The sequence below is a fragment of the Mustela nigripes genome, chromosome 1 (assembly GCF_022355385.1).
Source record: "Mustela nigripes isolate SB6536 chromosome 1, MUSNIG.SB6536, whole genome shotgun sequence".
Taxonomy (NCBI): Eukaryota; Metazoa; Chordata; class Mammalia; order Carnivora; family Mustelidae; genus Mustela; species Mustela nigripes.
The window spans coordinates 76,749,584-76,763,703 of record NC_081557.1 but is presented as its reverse complement, the minus strand read 5'-3'; the positions used below and the strand labels follow the sequence as shown (position 1 = coordinate 76,763,703).

Below are 14,120 nucleotides of genomic sequence, written 5' to 3'. Positions count from 1 at the left end.
AAGTGACTCTTAATCTCACAAAACAAACTGAGGGTTGCCGGGGGGAGGGGGTTTGGGAGAAGGGGGTGGGATTATGGACATTGGGGAGGGTATGTGATTTGGTGAGTGCTGTGAAGTGTGTAAACCTGGTGATTCACAGACCTGTACCCCTGGGGATAAAAATATATGTTTATAAAAAAATAAAAAAATAAAAAAATAAATAAAAAAAAAAAAGAAACAGAGAGGTTAAGTGCCTTTACACAGCAGGTCAGTGATCTTGTAAGATGTGGAATTCACGCCCCCACCCCGAATTCCTCTCCATCTCCGTATCACCTCTTTATCACCTACTTTATGCCATACTTACTATGGTTTAGGGATAATTCTGCAAAATTCTCTCACCATGCCGATTTGCCTCTGTCTCTGTGGTCCAGCTCATGGCCTCCTCAGCAACATCCCCTCTCCTCCCGCAAACCCTCCGTTCCAGCAAAACCAGTTTGCCCACTGAATTTTCCAACTTTGCCTCTATTGTTCTAGGTGCTCTGGGGCTTTCAGTGTGAAGACACTGATATTGCCTCAAGGGCTTGAAGCCTGGAGGTGACAAATGTGCTCATTTATCACTCTCTCAAGGTAAAGTTGGGTCAGTGCCCAAAATGAGGGGTAAGAAAGAATAAAGATTACTCCCAGCCCAAGGCAGAAAGGGGTAGGCCTCAGAGAAAAGGCTGCAGCCCTGCACACTGGCCTGATGGAATTGGCCAAGTTCCCAAGGCTCCCATGACCTGTGGAAGCCCCTTCCTCCCCTCTCCTGTTTATTCAGTCCCTGCCCAGCCCATGGGTCAGTCCAAGTAAATGCCCTGCTAGAAACCTTTCCAGGGTCTCCCAGGCAGCAATGCCTAGAACTTTAAAAAGTGGGGTCCTTCAGACTATGCTCTTGCTCTTGCACTCCTCATGAATTTTCTGCCATTTTCTCTAATATTCACACACCTTATTCATCTAGTTCACTTTTATCCCTTTGAAACTGGGGACTGACTCCATCTTTAGACCTAGAAAACATCTACCAAATAAATGAGTATCTGCTGTTGCTTAATGAAGGGGTATGTATTCCCTGACTACATATTTACTAAAACTAATAAAATAATGCCAAACCAGTGGATTGGAGGGGGAGACAGGCACAGTTTATGGGTTTAAAAAGTCCAGAGTGGAAAAATTATATATGGATAATTGTGATTCCTGTAGCTTGTCTCCAAAGCTTTAACCTACTTGTGCCATACAGCTAGGTCTAAATTTTTGAAGATGATATTCGTATTATCCAGACCAAGGAACTGCCGCAAGGAACCGCTCCCATCCAGTGCAGCCATGTTGGGCAGGGACAGGCTCCCACGTGTGAGGCTGGCTGGATTACAGTCCACAACATTTACAATTTTAGAATGGGGTTCCCATCCAAAAAGTCTTTCCCTGGATGGTCTCCAATTCCACCATTTGCCACTCCTTCCTGAGCTTTTGAATCCTGTTGTAAAATGCTAATGGCACCGTAAAGGGTAAACACAAGAAAACTGGATATCCCAAAGCAAAAATACATTTCTTGAGAAATGCGTCCACCTTGATAGAAGTGAACAAAGGGGCGATAGGGGCATGGGAAGAAAGTACAGAAATGAGAGAGAGAGCGCCTCCACAGTTTCATGGAGGACCAGTTTAATTCCACAATTCTTCTGCTGGGAAAAGAGACCGCAAGTGAACACAGTTCTGAAAAGGAAATAGGGAAGCTTACGCCAGAGGGAATGAGCTGGCTTCCAGGCTCAGCTCCCTCCACATTGGGTCTCAGCCCCTTCCGAGCCAAGAAAGGCAGAAGGAGGTGGTCCGTGCTCCTGCAGGCACGGCAGGAGTCTGGCAAAATCACCGAAATGTGGAGCACAGAATTCTAGCCTCGGGCTCTGAGAAACCTCCTCTCACCTCAGCTGCAGATGAGGGCTCAGGCTTTTGCATTTTAAGAGCTTATTTTCTTTTAGCTCTTTAAAGTGCAGCCACTTCTGAACAAATCAAGTGCAAAAGTAACAGAAGTCTGAAATTTATTCAGAAGCATTGAAGAAATGGTGAACAAGCCCAGTTTTGCAACCCCCCAAGTCATGTTAAATCTTAGCAATGAGCTGGGCTTTCAAGATAGCAAAAATATTCCCTTAAGACCCCAAAGTAAGGGGAAAATTTCTCAGCCAGAGAAGTCAACATCTCTGGAGAAGAATAGCTATGTTGGCCAGGAATCCCAAAGGTGCGGGACTTTTGCCTCCCTCCCCACAATTCCACTCAGGGCAAATGAGACGCTTTACCTCCATCTTATGAACTGGATTCTTGTTCTTTCCTCCAGGACCTCTTGACTCTGGTTTGCCAACAAATCAGACTTTGAGAGATGGTGCTTCACCTAGGAAATCCACGTAGTGTACATGTGATTACTATTCGGCAAGGACACCGTAGCCAGGATGGAGCCCAGCCTGGACAAGCTCTGTCCACTTGCCCAAGACCCTTTTCAACTGGACCTTGTGCCTGCCCACCTCCCTCTCTGCCCGCTCCCCTAGGATAACTATCTTAAACTCTCAGTTACCACGTCTCTGGTAACATGCACATCTTGGCCATGGGTGGGAAGGCAGCCGGCAGACATCTTCTCCTTTATGTCCTGGGACGCTTCTTCTTCAGTCTGAAAGGTGAGCAATTTCCCCTGAAATTGTATCTGAGTCCAAGTCTGTCTCTTCTGCCTTTTCCCTGTTTTCCCCTCTGTCACAACACACATCCCACGTGTCCTCATTTACATACTCTGTATCTCACTGTTCCTGCCATAAGCATGTCTATTACTACCTTCCTGTAGAATTCCAGAGGACTCATTAAGTCCATGGCCCTATCTCAAGTATTCCTGAGATGCCCTGTAGCTGGGGATGACATATCTGAAACCCCTCACCCAGTATCCTTAAGATGCAGGTGGTGATAGTGGTGATTCCAACACATCTCTGCCAAAAGATCACATAAGCCCCAGGGTCTTCTAGGACATTTGGTGAATTAGACACAACTCTAGGCAGGGTGTTTAGCAATGAACTTGAGTTTCCCAGTTCTAAGGGGAAAGGAGTCTAGATTCCTGCACCCATGGAGGCCAGCTCTCTAGAATTTGGGGTACCCTGAGTCATAGAGGAATATTACTCACTTTTTTCAACCAGTGCTGTACTACAGATACAGCCTCGCTTTCTACAACTTCAACGTCCTGCAAAAAATTGGTAAGTTAATGCCCTCAGAATACCTAGAGACACAGCCCTCTTCCATTCTTATCCAAAGTTATACATCTTTATATATATAAAGATCTCTTGGAAGTGCAGTGGGGGGCTCAGAAAGGAGCATATGATGAGAAACAATTCCAGGTAGCTACCGCCAGCTCTACTTACTGAACTGATTTTTGGTGGGAAGGGGAACCCTGCACCTTTCCGGGCAAGAATGTACACAATCCATGTTGTAATTATCATCTTTGAACTTATGCCAGGACTCCTTCTTGGCTCCCTCCTTCCATCGAAGCTGCCTGAGAATTCCTCTGGAACAAGGAGGTCATTGCTAGGAGGTGCCCACCTGATTGGCTGGCCAATGATGATGTGACAATGGCATCCTTTAATCTCTGGGGTCAGATGAAAAAGAGGTAAGGAAGTATCTGCCTTAGTGATGGCCATAGCTCAGAAATGGAGAGTTAGGGGGATGGGAACAAAAAGTAAGGAACAACCAATATAAACCTGAGGAAGACACAGGAGGAAATTACCAAAATTATAGAGATATGGTTGGGGAAGGGGGAGTATGTCTTGTCACCTGGTTTTAAGGAATGCTGAAGCAGAAAGATATTTTATGAATCAAAAGAGTAAATTTGTCACAAAATAATCCAGGTCCCCAAGAAGTTGATTCAAACAATGCCACAGATACTTCTTATTCTTACATGTGGGGAAAGAAAGAACTTGTCCACCCCTCAAAAAATCAAAGATGGAGGAACAAAACTCTCACCAAGGACATTTTCTTTCTTTCTTTTTTTTTAACTTTGTTTACAGTGGTGATTCAAATCATTAAAAAAAAAAAATCCAAACAATTAGAGGTATAGAGTAAAAAGTATAAATGCCATTTCCTATTAAAAAAAAATTTCCTAATGATTTCCAGTGGACTGCTTCAATGGAAGGACAGTAAAATGGAAGTGGAAAGGAGATTGTGTTGTGACTTCAGTGTTGGGGGAAAACATTGATAGTTCAAGTGGCTGCTGCTCTTCCTATCTAGAATTTTCACCAAGAAATTGAATAAAGTTCAGAATGTCTAAAGGATACTAAACAAAAGTTCAGCTGCTCCCAAAGTAACAGTAGCCTAACTCTGAGACCATTCTCAAGGTCCTAAAAACCAGGGTTGCAATCTTGTCTTTACACTAACTCATTATGTGTTTCATTCTAGTTTCTTCTTCTTCAAATCATTCTAGTTTCTTCGTCTTCAAAATGAAAAGAATGGAATAATGTCTGTAGTTTTTAGATTTAATATTCTATAAATGTTCTCATTCTCATTTTTCCAAGAATATCAGAGTATCTCTCTCCCCAATTCTCCTCATATAGCCACTATTTCTCTTCCCTCTCAACAAATCACCTCAATTTTACATCTTTATTGATCGGAATACTCTAGATTTTGTTGAGGCAACAAACTAGTCCCCAAAAAGGTTTACTTCTTACACAGGGTGATGTATGGAACTGTTGAATCACTATATTGTAGACTTGAAACTAATGTAACACTACTAGGTTAACTAACTAGAATTAAAAATTAAAACAAAACAATAACAACAAAAAAGGTTTACTTCTCACTCTCAGATACTCCAGTACAAAGTGAGAGGTTCTTCAGGGTAGTCACGCTCCATGTGGTGAGTTAGAGATCTGGAAAGAATTCCATCCTGTGGCCCCAGGGTCTCAGGATATCACTTCCATGATTCCCAAAGCAAGGAGAGAAAACATATGGTGAAACAAAATCAGGCCTTCTGCTGAAGCCCAAAGTCTTCTTCTTATAGGTTGTTGGCCAGTATTAGTCATATGACCCCAACCTAACTCCCAGGGGGACTGAAATTGAAAAACAGAAGATGAAATTACTTGTCAACACCTCTGTTTCTGCCATTATACCCTAAGAATTATGTTTTGATCTGTATTGATAAAATTTTTTGAATATAAAAATTATTAATGTGGTTCAAAAGTTAAAACTAAATGAGAAGGAATACTCAGGGGAGTTCTATCTCTTCTCTGTTCAATCTTGTTCTTACTTCAGAAGTAAGATTTTCATAAGTTTTTAAGATATACCTCTTGTGTTTGTTTCCAAAATGAAAGATATGCATAAATCTATTCTCACCTTTTATTAATATGTTATAAAATGCATACAGGACAATATACAAACACATGTACAGTTCAGAAAAATTAAGTGGGTGTGAGTACATATATACACAATGAACCACTTCCAGTACCCCTTGCAAACCCAAGTAAGACCCTCCCACAAGGTGACCAACATTTTCACCTCTATTACCAAAGGTAAGTTTTGCCTAGTATTCCTTTGTATTAGCAGAACACATATTATTAATCAAATTTTCTATTAATGGACATTTATGTTATTCTACTTTGATGCTTTTTTAAACTAATGCTGCTATAAACACTCTTAAAGCTATTTTTTGGTTGACATAAGCACTAAAGCTTGAGTATATACATACCATGGTCGTAGGCTTTACATATATTTAGTATTACTACCTACCAAAGTGTATTCCAAAGTGCTTGTACCTGCTACAGTCCATGAGCAATGTATGAAAGGAACAGTAGCTTCAACTTCTAGCCAACACTCGGTATTTCATTTTTATTGAATATTTAATCCATATGAAATAATAATTAAAGTACAATTTATGTACAGTTTAAAGAATAACAATACAAGGATACCCATTAAAGAAAAAGAACATTATTGTTATTTTTTATATCCCCTGTGTATCCCTCCCTGATTCTATCCTTTTCTCTCTTTTTTTTTTTTAATTAAGTTTACTTGGCATGGCATTTTTATTGTTTAGCCAGATTAGTGGAGATAAACTGGTAACCAAGGATAGTTTAATTTGTAAATAATTAATCAGTTAATGGTGTTAAACATCTGAGTTACATGGTAACTCTATTTTTGAGGAACTGTCAAGATGCTAAATGGCAGCACCATTTCACATCTCCACCATAAGTGTGTAAGAGTTCCAATTTCCCCACAACCTTGCCAACAGTGTTATCTGTCATTCTAATTTTAGCCATTCTACTAAGTGTGAAGTGGCATCTCATTGTGGTTTTGATTTGTATCTCCCTGATGATAAGTGATGTGGAGCATATTTTCACATGCTAGATCATTTGTATATCTTCTTTGGGGAAGTATCTATTTAGATACTTTTGATTTTATAATTGGGTTATTTGTCTTTTTATTGTTGAATTTTAAGTAACAGCTATTTGTATATTTTGTGTACAAGTGTCTTCTCAGATATATGATTAGCAAATATTTACTCCTATTCTATAGGTTGTCTTTTCACGTTCTAGATTATATCATTTGAAGGAAAGAAATGAAGTTATCTTTTATCACACAAAATGATAAACTGAACTTTTAATAAGGTGCAATTTATCTATTTTTACTTTTGATGCTTGTGCTTTTGGGGCCATATCTAAGATATACCTATTACACAGTCATGAAGATTTATTCCCATGTTTTTTTTCTAATAATTTAATAATTGTTGCTTTTACATTTGTGTCTATCATCCATTTTTCATTAATTTTGGATATGGTGTGAGGTAGGGGATCCAACTTCATTCTTTTTGCATGTGCATTTAGTTGTCCCAGCCCCAGAGAAAGAGAATTCCTTTCGCTATTAAATTGCCTTAGTTCCCTTGTCACAAATTGATTAACCATAAATATAAAAATTCTGGACTGCAAACTTTTTTTTTAAGGATTTTATTTATTTATTTTAGAGAGAGAGAAAGAGAGAGAACATGAGTGAGGGGCAGGGCAGAGGGAAAGGAAGAGGCAGAGAATCTCGGGCAGACTCCATGCTGAGTATGGAGACTAAAGTGGGGCTCCTTCTCACGACCCTAAGATCATGACCCAGAGGCCAAAACCAAGAGTTGGATGCTTAACCCACCGAGTCATCCAGGCGCCCCATGGACTGTAAATTCTTTTCCATTCATATATGTACCTACCACACTGTTTTGATTATTTGATTACTTGATTGTAGTATGTTTTGACATTGAGAAATGTGAGTCTCCAACTTCATTCTTATTTATGACTGTTTTGGCTATTGTTAGTTTCTGGAATTTCCACTGGAGTTTTTGAGTCAGCTTGTCAGTTTCTCTAAAAATAACTTTAAATACCTGTTGATATTTTAATAGGGATTGCACTGAATCTGTTGGTCAATTTTGAGAGTATTGTTATCTTCGTAACACTAAATCTACCATCCCATAAACATGAGGTGATTATCTATTTATTTGCATCTTCTTTAATATCTTTCAACAAAGCTTTATAGTTTTCAATGTGCAAGTCTTGCACCTCATTTGTTAAGTTTGTTCCTATGTAGTTTATTCTTTTTGATGATACTGTAAATGGAATTATTTTCTTAACTTTATTTTTGAAATTGTCATTTCTAGTGTACAGAAATATATTCGATTTTTAATATTAATCTGTATCCTGCAATGTTGCTGAACCCATTTCTTATAATAGTTTTTTGTTTCCTTAGAATTTTCTGCATATAAGGTTATGTCTTCGGCTGTTAAAATCAAGGTCTTAATTGAGAAGTAGTGGAATCCTGAAAATTAGTATGAAGACATATGGAAAGATTCTAATAAGGCTAGAGATATTTAAATCCTAAATAATTCTTACTCTTCTTTGCCAGTAGAAGCAGTCCTTCCATCCCATCTGAAGAGATTGATCCTGCTTTGCCTGAAGTACTTACCTTTAAAGACACTGTTGATTTTCCTCCAAGACACATCCTCATTACCCCACTTGGCTCTTAGATTTATAACTACACTCAAGTCTCAGCAGTCCCCAAAAGGTGAGTTACAAAGTGTGACTGATGAGGTGTTGCACTACACTCCAAAAGAACAACATGATTTTTCCAATTTATGCAGGCATAATTTTGGAGAACATGTTTGTGGGTGAATATGAAAGATAGAAGATAATGGTGGAAGGAATATAAAGCTTGATCTGGACACATTTGTTGATATGGGCCCACTATGCAGAGATTCTACATATAATATGGGAGTTCAGGGAGTTAGAAAGGGCTCTAATGGTTTGCTTGGTTCTTCAGCTGAAATATAGATCAAAAGATGACCTACACTAAATGAATTTAAAATGTCAGAATTGCCTTGGTATATTATAGAGGAAGGTATCCAAAGATTTAGCAAGATTGGAATGATATAGAGTGTATTTATCATGTAAGTCATGCACACCCACTCCTGGAGGGTCCAGAGGACACAACTTCTGGTATGACTGAAAGAAATAAATTTGTGAAGGGAACCTCAAACTCCTTAAAGAGCTCTGGGTTCACTCTTCTCTGTAGGTCAGAAATTAAAGTGGGAACTGCTGCCATTTAATGTAGGGACTCTAAAAGCAATAGGGATATTTAGAACCCAGGTAGCAGGGGCCATGCAGCAGCCTTAATCATCAAAAGTAAGGTGGGCATGGTTACTATAATAGACAGTGAAGTCCAAGCAGTAATAAAAAGAGTGTGACTCCAAATATCTATAGTGTTGGCTGGTTAGAGGTAAAATAGATGGGTGGTCTACTAGATAATGGTGGAAGGAATATAAAGCTTGATCTGGACACATAGATCAGGTCTTGCCTGATCTATATGAGAGGAAGAATTCTAGGTCAAGTGAACAGAAATCTAACTTGATCATTAAAACAGTCTTGGCCCTTTGACCAATTCTGACTTGAGCCAATGTATAGACCCAGAACCTTTTGAATGAAGGACAATCTAGATCTCCTTGAGTAAGAACACTGATACATTACAAAAAATGCATAGTGTTAATCTTTCTTCCACCCTTCTCAAAGGGACTTAGAGCCTATTACTGGGGTGACTGTACGTTGAGAAGAAGGAAACAAACTTTTCAAGGATTACTGGACACTGGCTCTGAACATATACTAATTCTAGGAGACCATAATTCAGAGCAGAAGCTTAGTGAGGTCAGATGATCAATGAAGTTTTAGCTCAAGTCTCTCTCACAGAGAACCCAGTTCGTCCCTAAACCCATTTTATGATTTTGTACTTCCAGAATGCATAACAGACATATCCAGCAATGGAGAATCTCTCCACACTACTTCCCTAACCTGTAGAGTGAAGACTATTATGGTAGAAGTGGCTAAGTTGAAGCCAGTAGAACACCCTCTACCTGGGAAGAGAGTAAACCAAAAGCAATACCACATTCCTGAAGGATTTATAGAGATTAGTGCCACCATTAAGAACTTGAAAGATGCAGGGATGATGATTCCCACCACATCCCCATGCAATTTGCCCGTTTTGTCTGTACAGAAGACAGAAAGATCTTGGGGAATGACAATGGATTATCATAAACTTAACCAGGTGGTGACTCCAACTGCAGGTGCTGTTCCAGATGTGGTTTCATTGCTTGAGCAAATTATAACGGTCCCTTGTACATGGTATGTGATACATAGAAATGTATCCAGCAAATGCTTTTTTCTCAATATCTGCTAGTAAAACCACCAGAAGTAGTTCTGCCACTTGGGCCATATGATCCAGTAGATTTGATAGTGCTTAAAGTGTCAGTAGCAGATAGAGATGTTTTATGAAACCTATAGCAGGCCTCCATATGTAAATCACAGTGGGAACCATTAAGTTTTGGAGCAAAGCTGTGCCATCCTCTGTAGATAACTATTCCCCTTTTGATATACAGCTTTTTATTTACTACAAGGCCCCTTGAGAATGAATGCTTAACCATGGGCCATGAAGTTACCATGCAACCTAAGCAGCCCTTTATGAACTGGATGTTATCTGACCCATTGCACCATAAAGTTGTGTGCATGCAGCAGTACAGTACCATCGAATGGAAGTGGTAGGGTTGAAATCAGGCACAAACTGGCCCTAAAGTTGCAAAAAAGTTTTATGAGGAAGTGGCCCAAATATCCTCATTCCCTATTCCAGCTACACTACCTTCTTGCTCCCAGTACATGCCTATGGCCTCGTGCAGAGTTCCATATGATCAGTTGACAGAGAGAAGACTGAGGCCTGATTTACAGATGAATCTGCATAATATATACTCAAAACTGGGAAGTATACTGTTACAACACTACTTTCTGGGACATCCCTAAAGGAAAGTTAGTGAAGAGAAATCTTCCTTTGAAGTTCTGAAGGACAGAGCTTCAAGCAGTGCACTTGGTTGTTCATTTTCCTTGGAAGAAGTGGCCACACTCATAACTGTATGCTAATTAATGGGTCATAGCCAATGGTTTGGCTAGAGAGTCAGGGACTTCGAAGAAATATGATTGGAAAACTGGTAACAAGGAAGTGTGGGAAAGAGGTATGTGGTTAGATCTCTCTAGGTGGGGAGAAAAAAGTGAAGATATTCATGTCCCATATGAATGTTCACCAAAGGTGACCTCAGCAGAGGAGCATTTTATTAATAAGTGGATAAGATGACCCATTCTGTAGATACTAGTCAGTCTCATTCCCCAGGTACCCCTGTTATCACCTAATGGGCCCAGCAACAAAGTGGCAATGGACAGAGGCTAGGCATGGGTTCAGCAACATGGACTTCCACTCACCAAGGCTGACCTATAAGCCACAACTGACTATTTGACAGAAGCAGAGACCAATACTGAGTCCCAGCTGTGGTGCCATTCCTTGAGGTAATCAGCCAGCTACTAGACAGCAGATTGATTATACTGGCTTACTTCCATTATGTAAGAGACAATGTTTTGTCCTTACTGGAACAGATATTTACTCTGCATATGAATTAGTCTCCTCTAAACACAATGCCTCTGCCAAAACTACCATCAGTGGACTTACAGAATGCCTTATCATAGTATTCTACACAACATTGCCTTTGATCAAGGGACCTTACAGCAAATTAAGTGCAGCAATGAGTCTATTCTCATGATATTCATTCATCTTACCATGTTCCCTACCACCTTATAGAAGCTGGTTTGGTAGAACAGTGGAATGGCCTTTTGAAGATTCATTTATAGTGCCAGCTAGGTGGAAATACCTTGCAGGGCTGAAGCAATATTCTACAGGAAGTGGTACATGTTCTATATCAGGGTCCAATGTATTGTGCTATTTCTACCATAACCAGGATTCACAGGTCCCGGAATCAAGGAATGGAAATGGCTGTGGCACTACTCACTATTACCCCTAATTATCCAGTACCAAAAATTTTCTTTCTATCCCCATGACCTTGTGCTCTACTGATCTTAGAGACCTTAGTTCTAAAGGGTGGAATGCTTCCACCAGGGGACACTACAATGATTCCGATCAAGTGGTAGTTAATACTGCCACCTCAGCATTTTGGGTCCCTCATGCCTTTGAATTATACTAGCTGGGGTACTTGATCCTGATTACCAAGAGGAACTTGGACTGCTATGAAGTGAGTATGCCTGGAATGTAGGATATCTACTAGGATGTATCTTATTACTGGCCTATGATTAAGGTGAATGGAAAACCAAAACAACCCAATTCAGGCAGGATTACCAATATTCCAGATCCTCTGGTCAATTTATCATTTTTCCCTTATGTTATGCTTTTCTTTCATGTTTAAGGAAATATCTCTACCCCAAAAATCATGAAGACATACTCAGGTTTTTTTCTAGAAACGTTATCATTTTAGAAGGTTTTATACTTGGATCTATGATCCGTGTCAAATCAATTTTGTGTGTTGTATGATGTGTTATACATCTAGATTCATTTATACTATCCCATTGAATGATAATCGTGCCTTTGTCATAAAAAAGATGGCAGCACAGGTGCAAGCTATTTCTAGACTTTCTTTTCTGTTCTACTGATCTACCTACTTCTTCCCCTCTCCTCCTCCTTCTTTCTCCTCCTTCTTGCTCTTCTTTAGCATCAACAGCACTCTTCCTTACTTTTAACCTTACTGTTGGTTTTGCTGTCTGGTAGCGTGAGTCCTGCTTTTTCATTCTTCTTAATGATTTTCTTGGCTTTTCTAGGTCTTTGCATTCCCATAAATATTTAAAATTAAATTGTCAGTTACCACAAAACGGTTCTGGAATTTTGATTGGTATTTTATTATATCTATAGCTCAAGGGGAAAGAAATGGCATTTATTTAAAGTGAGATTTCCATCCTTAAACATGCTATATTCTTTCATTTATGTAAGTTCTAATTTTATCAACATGTTTTATAGATTTCAGTGTAGAGAATTTGTATAGTAATCATTAGATTTATCTCTAGATATTTGATATCTTAGCGCTTCCAATTGTATTTCCTTTTCTACTTCGGTTCTATTTCAGCCAATTTTTGGCAGTAAATAGAAGTTTTTTATGTTGTTCCTGTATCCAGTAAACTTGTGAAATTCACTTACTAATAGTGATTACATACAGATTTTTTTTCACATTTTAAACTTTTTATTTGCGTATTAAAAAATTATGCATTCCAATACTTAAAATCATTCAAAGAAAAAAATGGCACTCTGACTAAACTGCAGTTTACCGCCCGGCAAGACACCTTGGACCAGCTTAGTTTTTACTAGTTGTGTCCACCCAGCTTCTTCCTTCGCCCGCATACAAGTTATTTTCCTTCCCCCGCCGATGTATAGGAGGTTTGGCTTCCCAGTCAGTAGTTCAGATTCTTTGATAAGAACGAGGGGACCACAGTCATTTAAACTTGATCCAACCTCTTTGCATCTTAAAAGTTAAACAGCTAAAAAGACATAAGAAGGCAATGCTTGTGGAATGTATAGTGCGTATCAGCGGCGCCCGCCTCATTATGATTCTCCCGCTTGCTTCTCCTGTTCAATCGTTTCTTTTGAAGGCAGTGGATTTTCCTCTTGTGTTTCTGTCTTCTTCAATTTCGACTTATCGAATTTCTCAATCTCAGCCATATCGGGTTTGTCAGACATGGTTGCAGAGGAAGCGGAGCGAGGTGCACGAGCGAGAGAAGACCGGTCTGCTCAGGAGCCGCCGCCGAATCACATACAGATTTTTTTTTAGATTTTCTGAGTATGAAATCATGGGATTTTTTTGGTTTGTTTGTTTTGGGGTTTTGGAATTTTTGGGGTTTCTTTGTTTATCTGCTTTGTTTTGTTTTGTTTTGTTTTGTTTTTGCTTCCCCTCTTGACCTAGCTAGTATCTTCAGTAAAATGTTAAATAGAACTGATAAAAATAATCTTTGCTCTGTTTCTAATCTTAAAAGAAAAATGGTCACTATTTCATAATTAACTCTGGTGTTAGGTCTTTGGTAAATTCCTTCACCCAATTAAATATTGTTCCTTCTACTCCCAGTTTGTGGAGTTTTTGGCATGAAAGTGTGTTGAATTTTACCAATTTTCTTCTGCGTCTACTGAGATGATCATATGGGCTTTCTTTTATTCTATTATTATAGTGTGTTCCACTAACTGACTTTAAAATGTTAAAGCAACATTGAAATTCTATGCTAACCCCTCTTGTTCAGGATATAGATACATATACACACATGCATATAATACATATCATATAAATTACATGGTATACACATTATATATAAATATGTAGTCTTATTAGAACTTTTGAATCTATGACAATAACAGATTTAACTTATAATTTCTTTTTCTTATATTTTTTGTCAGATATTGTTATCAATGTTGTACCGAATTCATAAAATGAATTTAGAAGCGCTCCCTATTTCTATTCTTTAGAACAATTCACATAAGATTGTATCTTCCGTATGTGTTTAAAGAAATTCTTCTGTGAATCTATCTATCTGGACCTGGAGCTTTCTTTGTTGGATAGTTTTTAATTACAAAACTAATTTCTTTAATATATATAGGATTATTCAGATTTGTTTTTCTGCTTGTGTAAATTTTGCTGTATCTCAAGGAATGTATCTATTTTATCTAAGTTGTCAAATTTACTGGCATAAGGTGTTCATGATATTCTTTTGTCATCTTTA

The 14,120-nt window shown here is 38.8% G+C and overlaps 2 protein-coding genes across 2 annotated transcripts in view; both read right to left on the bottom strand.

Moving 5' to 3' along the window:
* Window positions 1-3,473, bottom strand: part of SPATA19 (spermatogenesis associated 19) — a 16,793-nt gene extending 13,320 nt beyond the window's left edge. The window contains exons 1-4 of the mRNA XM_059402532.1: window positions 3,396-3,473; window positions 3,161-3,217; window positions 2,570-2,662; window positions 2,298-2,389 (exon numbers count right to left, since the gene is read on the bottom strand). Of these exons, the coding sequence (XP_059258515.1) occupies window positions 2,298-2,389; window positions 2,570-2,662; window positions 3,161-3,217; window positions 3,396-3,473 (320 nt within the window). The remainder of the gene's footprint in view (window positions 1-2,297; window positions 2,390-2,569; window positions 2,663-3,160; window positions 3,218-3,395) is intronic.
* Window positions 3,474-12,575: 9,102 nt separating this feature from the next.
* On the bottom strand, window positions 12,576-13,163 carry LOC132012202 (thymosin beta-4-like). The gene has a single exon (XM_059391897.1). It carries the CDS (start codon window positions 13,090-13,092, stop codon window positions 12,958-12,960), a length of 135 nt encoding a protein of 44 aa, XP_059247880.1. The 5' UTR covers window positions 13,093-13,163; the 3' UTR covers window positions 12,576-12,957.
* Between the last annotated feature and the right edge of the window lie 957 nt (window positions 13,164-14,120).

What these genes read in the sequence shown, in the direction of transcription:
- LOC132012202 (XM_059391897.1), bottom strand. Translation starts at nt 13,092, where the DNA reads ATGTCTGACAAACCCGATATGGCTGAGATTGAGAAATTCGATAAGTCG.